Source organism: Xenopus tropicalis, chromosome 1, assembly GCF_000004195.4.
Source record: "Xenopus tropicalis strain Nigerian chromosome 1, UCB_Xtro_10.0, whole genome shotgun sequence".
Classification (NCBI taxonomy): Eukaryota; Metazoa; Chordata; class Amphibia; order Anura; family Pipidae; genus Xenopus; species Xenopus tropicalis.
Genome location: NC_030677.2, coordinates 131,763,175 through 131,779,295, shown reverse-complemented (window position 1 = coordinate 131,779,295; position 16,121 = coordinate 131,763,175). Strand labels below are relative to the sequence as shown.

Below are 16,121 nucleotides of genomic sequence, written 5' to 3'. Positions count from 1 at the left end.
ATAAAAACAAGCCTTCTACGTGATCTCAGCAATGTAGAGAACTGGGAAAATGGAGGATACGGCCTAGATTTATCACTGCACCAAAAGTGTGCAGAACCATATTTATCAGTTGTAAGTATGTGGGCAAATGTAAGCAAGGCAAATAATCATAATGTGTAAATAAATGATTGCTGTTCAGAAACCAAAGGCAAAGAAGTGGAAATTATTTACAAAGCTGCAGTTCCTGCCTCGAAACAAAACATAAGAAACCTAAAAGGAAACACAATTCACATGCTCTTTCAGTAGCCACGTGTACTTGCAGGAGAATGCAGCATATTCACAAAGGCACAAAGAAGCTGTAAAAAGACAAGCTTTCAAGCATGTTCTAAGGGGTACAGAGAAGTGTTGCTCAAGAATAGGGAGCTGTGGAATTTCATCACTGGTACAGTGCCATATTACTTTGGTTAATATAATAAAATCTCTGTTTTAGTGTACAGATTTATCCAAACATAAGCCTATTGGCAATATTTTAGCATTAAAAGTAAAGATAACTGACAAATGACAAATTGACCATGCATCGCAATAACCTTAAGCAAAGTTATGTAAAGAAGGCTCTAGAGCTACAAGCGCAGGGGTTGCATGACAAGGGGTCCAAATGACCAGCAGCCAGATTACACTGGCTTATGTTTAGAGATTGGCAGAATCAGATGCAGCCATGATTAGGTGAAAAGTTAAATTAAGCTGGGGGGGCGGAGAAAGAGAGGGACATGATGTCAGGGGAAGAAGCAGTTCACTTCCTTACCTTAATAACTAAATGTGGATGTTTTTCTTGTTATATCATAGCTTCTGTATCTTTATACAGTATAAGCTCGAGAGTCAGCATTGTATTAAATTATATTAATTACGATAGCTTGAGCCAGTGAATGTTTCCAATCGCCATGGGGGTCAGGAAGGATTTACTTTTTTAGTTTGGGTTTTTTGCCCTTTTCTGGATCAAAATAGTGGATATAAGATCATGTATTTTAAGTTTTATTTGCCACAGCAGTGGTAGGACCTTGCCAGAGTACTGCACAGGAAATTTTAGCCGAGAGAGAAAGGAGGTTCTCCCCTGTGACTGCACGGTGAATTGACTGATACAGATGCTACTACTGGTTATGCTAGGTGACAGCCTGCTTGGATTTCCTATCATCAAGACACTGCAAATTCAGGACCAGCAGCAGGGCTGCTTAACTTCTCTCATGGTTGGCGATGTAGCTCCTGCTGGTAGCAGAGTTTGGGGCCATTCTCTCCATAGGTAGTAGCTGTATAATACTCAGTGGCACATATAATGACAAAGTGCTTATCTCAAATGGCAACTATGGAAATAAAATTCAAGTCATCCATGAGAGATGGCAAAGCATAGTAGTGATCTCTTATGAAATTATGGCAAGGTCCTATTTATTTGATAACATGGCATACAGAGTATTCACAGCTGCATTCACCCTAAAACATTCTGTGGTGCCTAGTCTCCTAGACATATGGTGACGTCCCAGCATTGCATAGAAATAGGGAGTAGAGACTGCACTCAAAAAGGTTTTGGCTGGAGCTTAGCAGCCAGTGTAACCACACAAAAAAATCAACGTTTCATGGGGGCACTCCCTACTTACGTCAGGATAGCAACACAGGGAAATGACAATACTAAATGATAATACTTTTAATGACCCCTTTCTACAGAAAAAAAGGTTTATGTAAAAGTGGCAATGCCTCACAAAAAAGCAACTTTATAGGGTGGTGTTTTCCTCATTTTAGTTAGGCAGCAGCAGCTATAAAGTCCTTTGTTACCTTCAAGGTAACATTTATTCTATTATATCTTGCCCTTTACTTGTACATAGTCAACTTATGCCAAAGTGCTTTACACAGATTATACAAACAACATACTTATTGAGGCTCAGTAACTGAAAAGTCACAGCTTACAAGTTAAGTTCCACTTTTACCGACTATCCCTATGGTCTGTTGCAGATAATGCCCTGGCTGGAATCAAAACTAGGACACAAGAACCTCAAGGCAGAAGTAGACCACTTTGACCACATACTTTCCATAACATTAACAAAAGCACATTAGGATCAAGAGTATGCTTTCTAACCAAATGTATATTGATTTAATACAGTCTGCCAAATCTTTTTGATTGCTTTAAAAAGTAAATTACACACATTAGTAAAATATCCTGATGATAAAGCCTTGGTGCGCTATGCAAACAGGCAAGGGCCAATCAATTATTTTTAGTCAGCTTAAGATCTTCTAGATTTCTCTCTACACCATCAATAACTGCTCACGTTGCTCACAGCTAGTCTAACAACAAATACACAAATTCAAATAAGAAGGAATTGAACAAACGCTTTAGCAACCTTTGCTGTTGTTTATAACATAGATTTTAGTCATCATTTTGTTCTTATTTTTTTTTTTTCAATTCTAAACACCACCATTGAAATTATCATAGTTACATATGTGTCACAGCCTAGCCTGCAATGAATACAGAACACAGTAGCTGACCAGTGCCTTTACTGGATGAGCCACAAGAGCGTTTGCAGACTCTGTGCTCAGAAAGGCCTATTCAGTGCATCTGCCTGTGGAATCATTAAGGCCAGCTGCAAACAATCTCCCAACCAAGGAACCGCTTAAAACTGCCTCTTCTGTTGTTTTGGGATTATTTTCTGTGATTCAGCTGCATATCTCTTTCACAATTCTGTTTCAACCTATGTCCTTGCTTTGACTCTATGGCTTTCTAGATTTTTCTCATATTACTTGCTGCCTGCCTGTCACCATCTACTAAGCAGGCTCTTCTCCATCAGTCTGTGGAGTAAGCAATGATAGTGAAATACACTTTGCAATTATACACTGCCTATATATTTAGATATTTTTAGGGGATGAGCATTTTCAAGGTTGCTTTGTTCTTAAGTGATCTATTTACAAGTGATAAAGATGAGTTTAATAGGGAGTTCTACAAGGAAAGCAACTACAGAGGGCCCTGGAATAAATGAACTGATTAACTGATGAAATTAGCCATCTTCTTTTACAAAACTCATTGTTAGATATACTACCTGTTTCACACAAGTACATGTTAAAATTACCCATGTTTCTACTACTTGCCTGCACAGTGCTCTCTAAGGTAGTCTCCTTTTTTAACCCTCACTATGACTCGTCATTATTCTATCCATATAACTTTATTCTTGCTCCTATCTCCATATTCAAGCTCCTATATACTATACAACAACTCACAACACTTTTGTATTCTAGTTAATTCCAATACATGGAGGGACAGCACATTTAAATCCTCTTCCCATATCCTAACTCACTCCTGCTTTTACTGGCTGCAAAGGACATCTCGCCCAAACCTGGGCCTTGTTCCATACCAGTTATCTTCATCCTAGTTAATTTCTATCTTTGCTCATAACTATTTGGTCCTCTGCTATTTGTAAACTTATTCTGCTTCCTTGGCCATTTTAAAAGTCATAATGACAATCCTTTACAAGCTTAGACTACTATGTTTTTTCCATCTACCCCCCTCCTTTAAACTCCATCAATGGACAGACACATCAACATCCTCACAACTTTTAGATCTAGACTTTACCAAAATATGTCCCTCTCTGATTTAAACAGTGACCCTTTCCCCCTTTCTGATCATCATTTTGGTACATTTTCTGTCTCTCCAACCCCCACTGACTCCTTTCTCTGCTGTCATAATTCGAAATCCCAGCTCACTCTCTTAAATCCAGCCTCTCTTCTCTTAGGGATAACCACTTCAATTTCCCCATTTAATGGATTTAAAAAAAAATTTTTATTAAAAAAAACAGGCAAAAGGTATGTGCAGTGTATGACCCATTTACTGAACTAATTGAAAAAGGGGTAAACTGTCCCTTTAATAAACAATTAGAATTCATAAAATCTACCGCTTACCACCACTCTTGTTAATCTGTCCTTCAGCCTGTTCTCTCTCCAAGTACAAATATTATGTTACAGGCTAAAATTCCTTAATTTAACCAGCAACCTTCTCTGTGATACATGCTTTACTAGAATGCAGGTAGACCAAAAGTCAATGTTTCTGCTCACTTGCTTAAGGAGAACTACACCCCCTAACTGGCCTGCTTCGACCCCCCTCACCTCTCCCTTATCGCATAGTCTCTAACTTAAAAAACTGTCCCTATCACTAACCCCAACCTAAAAGAGCAAAGTAGCGCAGCTGCGTACCTGGCCAACATCTTTCCTGCAAGTGAACAGTCTTCGGGTCTCACCGACATTACGAACCCTGCGTGCGCATGTGCAGTTGGTGGTAGCAGGAAATCAGCTTAAACTGTGCATGCACAAGCAGGGTTCGGGTCTAGTTCCCTTTAAAGACGCAATTAAATTTGCCTGCATTTATGTATTTGATACACTTTATCATTAGGATTGGGATAAGCTGATGATACCCAAAAATATTTATTATCCCTTTTCATTAATAGCTGAAATTAAAACTCAAATCTCTAACTGCCTTATAGCAAGCTCCTCCTCTGTATGAGTCAGCGACTTCTGAATGCCAAACTAACAAAAACGGAACTGATCATATTTCCACCCCAGATGGTGGGAATTGTTGCAGGTGGTTTAAATCTGCACTCCCATCCCCTTTCCTTTTGCTAGCATAAGAATCACAATGAGTAATATTATTTACTTGCAGCAATTGTAATGTTAGTGAAGGGGATGGCATTTTCTGGAGATCCGTTGTGCAGATTAAACTGTGTGCAATAAATATTACCATGTGCCAGTGCCCTAAACCTGTTCCTTCTTCCTCTTTTACTATTTCTACTGATGGCATGTTCATTAACCCTTTGTTATGCGTTGTATTCTTTGTGTTTTAGTATTCTGTCGATCCCTATTGGTTCTATTAATGTATTGCTCTGCTGCACAGCGCTGCTTACAAAGTAAAACTACATAAATAAAGATAAAAAATTTTGACGAATTATGACAAAGCTAAATAATAGTAATGTAGAGGTAATCTAAATGGTGTGTTTTTTCCATGTTTATACAATATAATGCTTAAGAAAGGTTGAAACATGTGATATGACAGTCCTCCTATGGTACAGTAGTATAAAGTAAAACTCAAAGGGCCTGATTCACTAAAGGGCGATAAAAATTATCGCACGCTTTTTCGCGTTAAAAAACGCAAAATAATTTGCGCGCGATTCACCATAGTATTATCGCGTGCAAAAAATCGCCATTTTTGCATGGGTTATTTCTCGCACTAGTTTTACCGTTTTGCGTTAATTTCCGCGCTGAAAAGAATACGATCGCATGATTCACTATAACTTTTGCGCGCTAAATATCGCATTCGGCTATGCGAAAATTAACACCTACTACAGGCAGGCGAAAAATTATACAAAAGTACAGTAAATGATTTTTTGCAATAAAATATGGACTTACAGTGTTATTTATTCAAGTATGTGTTTCCCCTAGAGTGACGCAGCCGCCAGTTTGCAGCGAAATGTTCATTTTTAATACAGTAATTTTCTGCAAGTATTGGAGTGTATGGCTAACATGGCGTGCGTTCATTTGCGCGACTATTTCTATTTGGCTACAAGTGATGAAATGTTTTGCCAGGCATGGATTCGCAGCGAATTTTTGGACGTGCGTTGAATTTTTTTCGCGGCGGATTTTTTCATGCGTTTCTCAAAACATTCCGCCAATGGCAAAATGCATGAAAAAATTTGCCACGCAAAAATTCACCGCACATCCAAAAATTTATACAAGCGTCAAAAAATAATAGTCACAGCAACATTTTTTTTGCCCGCACAACATTTTTGCCGTTTCGTGGATCTTTCGAAAGATTTGCTAATTTTTCACTAAAGATAACCAGAACACATTTGCTCATCACTAGTGGCTACTATTTATAAGCATCTACTATTTATATGATACCATTTATATGTGGCTAATATTTATATACATCATTTATATGCGGCAACAATTTTTATACACTATTTCTATGCTACCATTCATATGTGGCGATTATTTGCGTAATTTAGCGCATGTACCGGCAAATACCGCATTGAAATAGTCTTTTCGTGAGTGAAATAACGCATGCAATATCGCGCGTAAAAAAGCGCGAGTATGCTTATAGTGAATCGTGCGAAAAATCGCCAAAATTAAGACGCGGTAAAAATTTTAGCGCACAATAAAAATAGCGCACGTTTTATCGCCCTTTAGTGAATCAGGCCCAAAGCCTTCTATCCAAGACATTGTGATCGCTATAGGAACTTAGTCTAACTGAGCATTTTTTAACTTAAGCTTCAAAGACTAAACACAGTCAATACCCAGGCCTAAGCCACTACCAAAACTGCAGTTTATAGTACATGTGTTTGCAAACACTATTATACAATTCATTTGAGCATATTGTTCTTTTAAAAACAATAATCTACCCTGTGGCCTCTAACGAGTTTATGGACTACCCTTTAATGCAACACTAAAGCATATTCCTCTTACGAAATATACATTTATGTCTAGTTCTGGTTAATAAATGCCTGCTGTGTATGGATATATATACATGTACATCATTCCACTTAAATCTTTTATCTTTAAGCAATGAATACGACTACAAGTGCAGAGCATATGATATCCAGAAGTGCACTTAAAGTATCTTTGTATTTTATGTATATAGAGTCCTTGATCATATGGCCTTTATTATACCATTTTAAGTATATCAAATGGGCCTTTGAGAAATTCAACTATGTTATGTTTCCAAAGGACCATTAAATGATCACCAGTACCCAGAAATATTAACTATTTTTATTAGATTTATGACATATGTCTACTGTACTGCTTCAAATGGAAACCCTATACTTTCTTGCCTTAAGTATAAGCTTACTCTTACAAGCACCCTTAATAACATAATATTAAGGCTTTTCTTTTTCAAGCACTACATATAATGCACATACACTGCAGCAAGTAGGAGTGTAAAGTACTTGATATGCCTATCACTGAACACTTGCACCCTGTGCCATAGGATGGCTTGCTGCATAGGATGGCACTACTGCCGTAAAAAAAAGAAAGTATATATATATATATATATATATATATATATATATATATATAGAAACAACAACAAGAGATCCTCTGCACTCACCCATTATCAATATATAGAACATTAAGACATTCGGTGCATTTAAGCTACTAAGAAATGCCCTTCCCTTTAAGCAAAACAGGGATTGTTTGTCCATATATTGCAATATACTTCAAGCTGGCCAACTGCGTCAAAGTCATCCCTTTTGACCAGTTCCTACACTGACTTATGGGATTCATTAAGAATTCTACTGCTTCAATATACATTTAGCCAAGGGACTAAGTTTTACCTGCAACTTTCTTGCTTTCAAGGTTAAAACCCCCATATGGTTGCCCTTTTATTGGCTCCACTGGGATCACCTGACTGCAGCTGGGAAGGGTGGGAGCTACAACAAGGAGCTGGCCACTGCTCCTGTATAAGCTATAGCAAAAAAAGGGAAAGTTGTGCTGGTGATCCCAGTGGAGCCAATAAAAGGGCAACCATATGGGGGTTTTAACCTTGAAAGCAAGAAAGTTGCAGGTAAAACTTAGTCCCTTGGCTAAATGTATATTGAAGCAGTAGAATTCTTAATGAATCGCATAAGTCAGTGTAGGAACTGGTCAAAAGGGATGACTTTGACGCAGTTGGCCAGCTTGAAGTATATTGCAATATATAGACAAACAATCCCTGTTTTGCTTAAAGGGAAGGGCATTTCTTAGTAGCTTAAATGCACCGAATGTCTTAATGTTCTATATATTGATAATGGGTGACTGCAGAGGATCTCTTGTTGTTGTTTCTATGTATTTCGTGGTCACAACCTCATTGCACCCCCGCCTAATGGTTTAAAATTTAGTGGTTGAGCACAACTTTCCCTTTTTTTGCTATATATATATTTATATCTCAAAAACTATATTAAATAAAAGATAAAATAAAACATACTAGTATAAAAAAATTCAACTATTATTGCCTACAAACAATACTCTATGTCAGGGGGCTCAAACTCAATTTACCTGGGGGCCGCAGGAGGCAAAGTCAGGATGAGGCTGGGCCGCATAAGGGATTTCACAAAAAATTGGCTTTCAAGGGATAATGCAAGGCACGGCGGGCGGGAGCTGCTGATTGCGGAAATGACGTTATGCCATCATAACAGTTATTATGGGAAGACGTTCTGTGTGCACAATTAGCTGCTAAGGAGCTAATTGTGCACACAGAACGTCTTCCCATAATAACTGTTATGATGGCATAACGTCATTTCCGCAATCAGCAGCTCCCGCCCGTCGTGCCTTGCATTATCCCTTGAATCGCAATAAAAATCGCGATCCATTCATTGCTTTTGAGAAGGTGTTGGTGCGGGCCACAAAATACTGTACCGAGGGCCGCAAATGGCCCGCGGGCCGCGAGTTTGAGACCCCTGCTCTATGTATTATTGTATGGCAGTTTTGAAATTTTAGCAATAAAGTATATCTCCCCTACTGTCTTTTTTTTGTAAAGAAGAATTAGATCATACTCTGCATCACTAATTCTACACAGCACGGCACTCATAATTGCATTCCTTGTATAAAGAATACTGGTTCTTAAATGGCTGTGGGTATGCAAATTAACTTTGTGTTCTTTACAGCCCACCATAATTAAAAAGATGTTTCTTCAGAAACAAATAATGATTTTTTTCCCCATGATAGTACCCCTTTAAACAGTCTGTCCCTTTTTTAAGCCTGGAAGCTTGCCCAAAAAAGAAATCCAGATTTGGAGAACTGCACGGGAGATTTCTAGCATCCACATACTTCTGAAAGGCTGTTTTTAAATTAAACTTGTTTTTAAGCAAAACAATTCCATGTGCTATCTATGCCCACAGTAAACAATAAAACAGATTAATTATATATGAGTCCAATAGCATATACTACAAAACTCAAAACCTATGCAATTCTTTGCCATCATTGCTGCAGTATTGCATGTCAAAAAGGAAATATTGTTCTTTAGCAGAAGTCAGAAAATATAAGTAGTTTCTCCTTTTACTGCTACAGGTAGACGACATATTCACTGTGCAATTTAAATTTTATTACAGCTTGTCAGCTTGAATATACAGTAGGGTGTAGGGTAAAAAAACAGGAAATACAGAAGTAGATTCTTTTTTCACTGTTTCAATAAAAAAAACTGTAATTTAGGGGAAAAAAACATTTTTATAATGTAGAGAATCAGAATTAATTGTGGTATGGATTAAAATTAAGTTATTGTTGGGTTTCATGGAATACTAATGATAATCATGTGACACTATAATTTTGCTGTGACTGCTAGGTTCCTGAAAATCTGAACCAAAGTCATAAGTGACAGGAGACCCCTTCAAAGTGTTAATCGGGTTGGTGGTGTTTCTGTTTTACATCAATTGCACCTCATGTGCACAGATACTGTTTATCTGTAACTTATGTAAGTGTATGAAAAGCCTGTTTGCAGGGTTTTTAGACTTAGAAGAATACAGTACAGTAAGCAAAGTATAAATACAGGGAAGGCAATCCCATTTAATGGAACACATAGTTGTATTAAATTTAGAAAATAAAGTAAGCTCAATTAGGAATACAGGTATGGGACCTGTTATCCAGAATGCTCGGGACCTGGGGTTTTCTGGATAAGGGATCTTATTTGGATTTCCATACCATAAGTCTGCTAAAAATCATTTAAATATTGAAAAAACCCAACAGGCTTGTTTTGCCCACAATTAAAGATTAATTATATTTTAATTTGGATCAAGTACAAGGTACTGTTTTATTATTACAGAGAAAAAGGAAATCTTTTTAAAAATTTGAATTATTTGCTTATAATGGAGTCTATGGGAGATAGCCTTTCCGTTATTTGGAACTTTGATGGTCACAAGCTTATCTTACTTAGCAGCTGATGGAAAAAAAGGGTAAACAAACTTTTGTATTTTTGCGTGTTAATAAGATAAAAATTCATGGAAGCTGCATTCTTAAATGTGTATAAGAATTTATTTTAGGGCCAGTGGCACACATAGCATTTTTCCACTAGCCTATGGCAGTTGAGTAAAGGATGATCTTCTCTCATCCGTCCTGACTTGTGTGCATATTAAGAGATATAGCATAAGCCTATCAGAATGCACACAGATTTTGGCATGGGAATACAATGTATTTTCTACATATTTTCCCAGCAAAATCCACCTGGTGTTTATGCTGACCAACCTGATGGGGCAGATAGAAACAGGTTGCCTTTTATCTGCTGCCACATCTGTGTCATATGTGCTACTGGAGTTGACTGAAGGTTTAGCTTATTACCAAGCATATTTTAAACACTGTTGGTTGACAAGTGTTTTTTTCAGTCAACAGTTACAGAACAGCGCTGCTAGCGGCTAGGTTTACTACAGGCAAACTGCTGTGATAGTTCAGATGAAGCTATTCTTGAATGAGAGTATTAATCAGCTGGAAAAGCACTTCCATGTACTTTGTTATGGGGTTAGGAAACTATTTCAATTGAATCTTAAAGCACAAGTAGAAACACGTACACACAAAGCCTAAAAAGTACTTTGTATTTGTCTGCATACAGCTTTTATAGTACTGACTATATTTAGCATGTGGAACATATTTCTGTTCAGCTTGTAATCATCAGAGAGAGGGCTTATTCTTTCACATGCATTTTACTACACTGTTGACCATGCCCATTACACTTGCACCACCCTAAATGGTGTATTCTGTTGATCTCCTGTTATGGGGGCATAGATTCTCTCTTCCAGCAAGGCTCTGAGCTAAAGCAATACATTTGGCGGAAACCAAAGCAAATTATGAGTGTTTTATTTTCATTTTTAGTTTATCATTCTGATTTCAAGCAGATCATTTTTGTATTGTTAGCAAACATATTCAGTTAACTCACAAAACTTTCAACAACGGTTCTTTGGAGGTAGGCAAGTTAAATAAGAACAGTTTTAGGGGAAATATGTCATGTTGTTATCTATTTGCATTGGAATACATCTGTTCTAGTTCAGAAACAGCTTTCTTTAAAACATGCACCATTTCTAGACTCCCACTAGTGCTATTGTTGTCCACAACCAGAAAAAGTGAAGGCTTAGTGGAGTTTATGTAGAAATCCATTACAGACATCATTTAAAGAGTTTCAATGCATTCAGGTACTGCATGACTGAAAGACGTTTGTTGTACACGTACATTTTAGCTTGTTAAAGACCTGCCTTTTTTGTCATTTGGGGTACCATATAAAACTGTCTAATGCACTCTTGATGTCTCCAGGAAGGCAGCAAGTATAGTTGACAATGTTGGTGTACTAGCAGAAATACATCATAGGACTTTTAACAGTGTTGGGAACATTTATACTTGAAGAATATATTAATGCCTTTAATCCCACATTCAGCACACACTCACGGTTCTGATGCCGTTTTCAAAAGCCTCCCGGGCTAATGACGCAGGTCCATCAACTGTTTTACCATCATCATCTGGGCCCCAGCTGGCACTATAGATGTGGACATGTTGTGGGTTCAAGCTGAGAGATTTTGCTTCCACCATGTCAGTTACATCTCCGTCCAGCATGCGCACTCCTACAACCATCAATCATCACCATGTAAAACATCAGGAATATCATATAATTTGTTATTTAAAACCATTCTGTATAATAAAGTGCAGCTGGAGCAAGCTCACAGGTCAAATATCAGAAAGGAAAATGCTAACATTCATTTTAAAGCAAGCTAATTTAATTTAATATGCTACACTACAGGACACAAGGGCAAGAGCTCTAGGTTATAGAGCTCAGTTCCTGGCATAAGAACTGCCTGTGGGAGACTAGCTGCAGGCTGCAAATGTTTAACATGGCCTGTTACTGATAGATGTGCACTGTGTAATATTCTGGCTGTTCATGTAATACAACTGAGAGCATTAACAGTACTGTATTTGGTTTTTAAAATTTGCAGAGGTAGTTAAGTAATAGCTGAACTACAGAGTGAAAACGCTTTACCAGACAATTGCTTAAGTATGAAGGGCTCTCTTTATATAGAGGATTAGGATTACATTTCTAATGTAGCTTATTTATAAAATTAACATTATAGTAGCATTCAAACAATGAATACAGTATTCACAGTGAGTGCACATTTGAAGCCAGTGCATAAGAAAATGTCCCCGCTTAGAAGCATGTTTATAAAGATGTGTTCTTTATAAAAACAGTCAAAAGTTCTAAAATAAATGCCATATATTTTTAAATCTCAACTGATATCCTTAACTGTGAAGAAATGCCATGCATCATGATCATATAAATAATTCATTGTAAAATGCTACTAGGCATATTTACAGAGGTGCTCCCTAAGGTAGTCTCTTCCTTTAACCCTCCTGTTGCCTGTCCATACTCCATACACATATCCTCCTCCCTGCTCCCATCTACATACTCCGGCTCCTTTACCCTCTATAAATTACCTACACCTCTGTTCCCCGGTCTCTGTTCGTACGCGGAGGCGCAATCATTTTAAATCCTCTGCTCATATCTACTCACTCTTTTTCCTACTATTACTGGCTGCAGGGGATATCTCTCCAACCCCCGGGCCCTGCTCCATACCTACTTATATTCGTCCTCGTCCTTCTGTCCCCATGCCTAAAGCCTGTCGTACCTCTGCTGCTTCTAACCTTATTCAGGTTCCCACTCTTCCCTCCTCCTGCCTTCCGTTTTCCTGCGCCCTTCTTAATGTCCGTTCCTTAACTAACAAAGCTACACTAATTCATGATCTGTTCTGTTCTAACTCATTTCATCTCCTCGCACTAACTGAAACCTGGCTGTTACAGAATGACACTGCCACTGAAGCTGCGCTCTCTCATGGCGGTCTGTCTTTCTCCCACACCCCCCGGGCCACTGGACGCGGTGGGGGAGTTGGAATTCTCCTCTCCTCCCGTTGCCGGTTCGCACCTATTCCTATTCCCCCTGCTTATTTGTTTAATTCATTTGAGGTGCATGCCATTCAGATCTTCCACCCTCTCTCTGTACGAGTGGCTGTCATTTACAGGCCCCCGTCAGCCTCCTCCCCTGCTACCTTCCTCTCTGATTTTGAAACCTGGCTCTCCTTTTTCCTCTCTACTGACGGCCCTGCAATCATCCTTGGGGATTTCAACTCCCACATTGATGATCCCTCGCAACCCTGGCCCTCACGTTTTCTACGCCTAACCTCCTCCTTTGAACTCCAGCAGTGGACAAATGCTCCGACTCATAAGGATGACCACTTTCTGGATTTAGTCTTTACTAAAAATCTGTCCCTGTCTGATTTTAACAGTGTCCCCTTTCCCTTCTCTGACCATCACCTCGTTACATTTTCTGTCTCTCACTCTCCTTCCCAACCTGCTCCTTCCCCCGCTGTATTAATTAGAAACAGACGTGGCGTAGATCTCCCGGCCTTAGCTCGCTCTTTCAGGTCCAGTCTCTCCTCCTTCAATGAGTTGTCTGACCCTGATACCCTGGTTTGCGAGTACAACAGAATACTAGCCTCCACTATTGATTCATTTGCACCCCTTCAGCCTAAGCGCACTCGGGTGCAAAACCCCCGCCCCTGGCTGAATGTGCAGACCAAATTCCTACGCTCCTGTGCGAGGTCTGCGGAACTTATGTGGAGGAAATCCCGTACGCAAGCAGACTTTATCCACTATAAATTCCTATTAGCCTGCCTCAATTCTGCCCTGTCGAAGGCTAAACAGGAATACTACAACACCCTCATAAACAGTAATAAATCCAACCCAAAACGCCTATTTTCCATATTCAATACCCTTCTGCGTCCCTCGCAGACTCCATCACCTGACTTTATGCACTCCCCCCAGGACTTTGCCGATTTCTTCCTGAACAAAGTGGAGTCCGTCCGCAATCAAATTCCCCCCTCTAATACTAACCAGCTCCTCCTTCCTCAGCCCCCCTCTGCATGTCTTAGCTCATTTGGTCCCGTAACTGGCTCTGAAGTCTCCCGGCTTCTGTTGTCAGCTCCGCTCGCCACTTGCTCTCTAGACCCCATGCCTTCTTCTCTTCTCAAACACTGTGCTGCTGAGCTTACTCCGGCTCTTACTCACATCTTCAACTCTTCTCTGTCTTCTGGAAGTTTCCCCTCTTCTTTCAAACAGGCCTGTGTCAAGCCCATCCTTAAAAAGGCCACGCTGGACCCATCCTGTCTCTCTAACTACCGTCCTGTCTCGCTTTTACCGCTTGCCTCCAAAATCTTAGAGCGCATTGTCTTCTCCCGTATCACTAACTTCCTTAATGCACATAATTTACTGGACCCGCTGCAATCTGGCTTTCGGCCTGCGCACTCTACTGAGACAGCGTTGTGCAGAGTTACGAATGATCTTCAGGTTGCCAAAGCCAGTGGTCACTTTTCTGTACTAATCCTCCTAGATCTATCGGCTGCGTTTGATACAGTTGACCACTCCCTCCTAATGCAAATTCTGCATTCGATTGGTCTCCGTAGTCAGGCTGCATCCTGGATCTCTTCCTACCTCTCTAACCGGTCATTCACTGTCTCCTACGCTAACAAAATCTCATCTCCAGTTCCTCTTAATATGGGGGTACCCCAAGGCTCTGTACTTGGGCCGTTGTTGTTCTCCCTTTACACGCTGTCTTTGGGAGATCTTATCCGTTCATTTGGCTTCAAATACCATCTATATGCTGATGATACCCAAATTTACTTTTCGACCCCTTCATTAACAGTTAAAACTGAGACTCAAATCTCTAACTGCCTCCTGGCTATCTCCAATTGGATGAACCAACGCCACCTCAAACTCAACCTAACAAAAACTGAACTAATGATCTTTCCGCCTAAACCTGGTCCTACTCCCCCCTTTTCTATCTCTATTGAAGGCACCCTCATCAACCCTGTCAATTCCATGCGTTGTTTGGGGGTGATCTTTGACTCTGACCATACTAACACCACTGTCAAAACCTGTCACTTTTTCTTACGCAATATTGCCAAAATCCGGCCCTTTCTTTCTACTGTAACAGCTAGGCTGCTCATGCATGCCCTCATCCTATCCCGACTTGACTACTGTAACCTGCTGCTAACCGGCCTCCCTAATTCCCATCTTTCCCCCCTACAGTCTATATTAAACACCGCTGCCAGAATTCTCCTCCTCTCATCCAGGAGAGTTCAGGCCCTTCCCCTGCTAAAGGCATTATCATGGCTTCCTGTTAAACAAAGAATAGTTTACAAACTCCTTCTCTTAACCTTCAAAGCCCTCCATTCCTCTGCTCCTCACTACATCTCTTCCCTGGTGTCTCCGTACGTTCCTAGCCAACTCCTTCGTTCCTCGCAGAGCAACCGTTTGGTTGCGCCCCCCACTACTACTGCTGTTTCCTGCCTTAAACCCTTCTGCCTGGCTGCCCCTTACATTTGGAATTCCCTCCCTGATGTCCTCCGGAGAGAATCCTCCCTCAGTCTTTTTAAAACTAAACTTAAAGACTACCTTATGGAGCACTCGCCCAGCACCTGATCTGGAAACTGGCACTTATACTGTAATGTCACCCACTGTGACCTATAGCACTTATATTTGCCTATTTGTGTCTGTTAGTTACCCCTCCCATATAGATTGTAAGCTCTACGGGGCAGGGACCTCCTTCATCTTGTGTTTCTGACTCTTATTGCAACTGCACTTTGTATTTATTGTATTTATTGTTGTACTTTGTATTTATCCATTATCTTTAACCCCCCTGTCTGTATTAATGAATTCTACTGTACAGCGCTGCGTACATAAGTAGCGCTTTATAAATAAAGATATACATACATTTTGCTTTTATGCCAGACTAATGCTGAAAACTATGTGTTAATTTTCACTACACCCTAGAACTTTAGTAACTAACTAAAATCAATGACACAAAAGAGGCAAAGAACTGGCATAATTGGTGGTGTAAAATGTTGTATTGCTTTGCACTGTTTTTACACGTTTTTCCTGAATACCTCATTTATTCCATACCTTTACACTGACAAGGGCTGCATATAAATGCAGACTGAGAATCAGCTAATTGATGGCTTCCACTTACTCCTGTGTCTGTTCTTACAGGCACTGCATTGGTCTGGGTGCCCACATATAAAGTGTATTTTGGTGTGAAAATGTATACTTAAGCATTCCACTCCAAATTT

At 39.6% G+C, this 16,121-nt stretch overlaps 1 protein-coding gene across 3 annotated transcripts in view; it reads right to left on the bottom strand.

Annotated features, from left to right (window-relative positions):
* pcsk5 (proprotein convertase subtilisin/kexin type 5) overlaps positions 1 to 16,121 on the bottom strand; it is a 246,229-nt gene that overhangs the window by 136,724 nt on the left and 93,384 nt on the right. For all 3 annotated transcript variants that reach the window (XM_031890895.1, XM_031890900.1, XM_031890898.1), the window contains exon 7: positions 11,398 to 11,570. In XM_031890895.1, the coding sequence (XP_031746755.1) occupies positions 11,398 to 11,570 (173 nt within the window). The remainder of the gene's footprint in view (positions 1 to 11,397; positions 11,571 to 16,121) is intronic.